This window comes from Aphanomyces invadans (genome assembly GCF_000520115.1).
Source record: "Aphanomyces invadans strain NJM9701 unplaced genomic scaffold supercont1.30, whole genome shotgun sequence".
Taxonomy (NCBI): Eukaryota; Oomycota; class Saprolegniomycetes; order Saprolegniales; family Verrucalvaceae; genus Aphanomyces; species Aphanomyces invadans.
In genome coordinates this window covers 157,955-160,134 of record NW_008580175.1, presented here as the reverse complement: position 1 = coordinate 160,134, position 2,180 = coordinate 157,955, and the positions used below count along the sequence as shown (strand labels likewise).

Below are 2,180 nucleotides of genomic sequence, written 5' to 3'. Positions count from 1 at the left end.
GTGTCGTAGCCGTGGGTAAATAGGCGGGCGACGCGGGAGTACTCTTCCCCGTGGAACAGAAACGGAGTGTACAGGTCATTGCGGACTTCCAATGCAGACTCAGCAGTACCAAAGTTGAATCCTCCCGCAAACTGAGTCATCAAACGTGGCGTCGGCGGGCACGGTACATCGATCGCTGCACTGTACTGTACCATTGCGTCGTCTGTGTCACTTTCGATGCGAGCATGGCACATCATTGTCACAACTTGCTGGACGTCACCAGGCTTGGGGTACAGCTCGGTCGTGTCAGGGTACACCGTGATGATGGCTTTCGGGTTCTTGATCGAGTCCCACTGCGACACCAAGTCCGTGTCCCAGTTCGGAATGAAGATCAAATGGGAATCGATCGCCATGGCAAACGTGTCGACTTTCAAGTCCACACCTTCTTCCGTCTGGTACCTCCCGTACGTGGGTCCTTTTGCGTCCTTGTAGCTGATGGTGTCATTGCGACGAAGGCGTTCGCTACGACGGCATTCTTTTTCCCCAACGAGGGTGCAGTACACGTCAAAGCACCGTTGTTCGCCTTCTTCAAAGTTGAGCTGGTCGAAAATACTCACGGAAATGAGATCTGGACGGGACGCTTTGGAGTAAATCGACTCCACAGTTTCCCCACATCGCTTTGAGTCGCGGTAGTTGGCGATCAAAACGACGATGCGCCGATTGAGCGGGTCCTTGTTCGGGTTATTCGCTGCCTCGACTGCCTCCGCCTTTCTGAAGTTTTGAGACAACTTCTTCAGGTGCGCCGAGTTGGATTCGTCTTGGTTCATGCCCAGCATGAAAACGTTCATGTACACCATCAGACACATCACCACGACTAGGGAAGCCATCAACACGTTCATCGGATCGAGCCAAGTTGCCGCATGGCGTCGCTTGGGTCGCTGCCGCCCTTGTTGCTGCATTTGAAAGAAAGCTTGACTACAATCCCCGCGCTTTGCTTCGTGGCAGAGTTGGCAATTCCGACTATGCATTATATTGTGACCTCATCAAATATTATATTTAACATTATTTGTAACTTTAATGTATAAAATTCAATTTTTGACACTTGCTAACTGTAACGTTAATACAGCATATGCATTTATACAAGGTTCCGGATAATGTAGTCCATGCGGACATGAAATCAGATGCTCCACGTCGTTTGGCGACATCGAGCTGTGTAGAGTCGATGCGGCTCACATTTCAGCCACTCCACAGCCATACTCCCTCTTGATGAGAATATTGCTGGGTGCAGTCAGTTGTTGTGGTGTTGTCGATTGTTCTAGTTCAGTCGCTTGTCGCGACAAACGAAAGCAACTGCTCCGACCAGACCCTTGACGCAATGCTGTATGAAGAATGTGGAGTCCAACCGCACCTCTCGTCAAAAGCTGGATTAGATTAGTGTCGTAGAATTTTAAGGTTGGAACACCCAAAACGTCTTGCAGCCAGGTCCAGCAGAAGTTCTGTACGGTTTCCATCCACCTTCAGGCAGCACTCTAAATCAGGACTACCTTGATCATCGAAATTTACCCAGACATACGTCTTCTGGTACATGTGAGCAAACACGGCACGATTTTTCATCGGATGATTGATTTTCCTGCATATTTGTGCATCAAAACTTGTTGTTTTATGAATACTAGAACTAGTATGTGCATTGATGTATGCATACGGGAGCATCGAGTGGGTTCAAGAATTGAAATGACCTTGGTTCTTGTGCAATCCATTCACACGCTTCATAAAAAGTGATGGACATCAATTTATCAAAGGTATTCTTCGAAGACATCCGAAGATCCACTTATCAATTTATCAAAGGTATTCTTCGAAGACATCCGGAAGACAACCTTTCATCTTCGTCGCCTACGTCGTCGCCGCAGGTTTCGACGTCCACCGGCTGCTCATTCACCAAAATATTTGTCGGCTTCCAAGTTTAAACTAGAATCTCGAGGCATTGGACACTGCCCGACTCCATTCGCTTGGGAATTTGTCGAGTGCCAATGCCTTCGAAACCTGATTTGTATAATGTTTTCAATAAAGTTAAATTCTGAAATTCAAAAGTGTATTGGTTAGTATATCAATGCATGATGATTGAAGCGAGTAGTTTCAGTTATATCGAAGGATATGGGTTTATTCTGCAAGCAACGCTGTATATACACCGCATCATACAACTT

The 2,180-nt window shown here is 47.1% G+C and overlaps 1 protein-coding gene across 1 annotated transcript; it reads right to left on the bottom strand.

Annotated features, from left to right (window-relative positions):
- Positions 1–99: 99 nt before the first annotated feature.
- Positions 100–878, bottom strand: H310_11188 (hypothetical protein; the record flags this gene model as incomplete). The annotated part of the gene is made up of 2 exons (XM_008877766.1): positions 100–121; positions 187–878. 2 exons carry the CDS (start codon positions 876–878, stop codon positions 100–102), a joined length of 714 nt encoding a protein of 237 aa, XP_008875988.1.
- Positions 879–2,180: the final 1,302 nt, after the last annotated feature.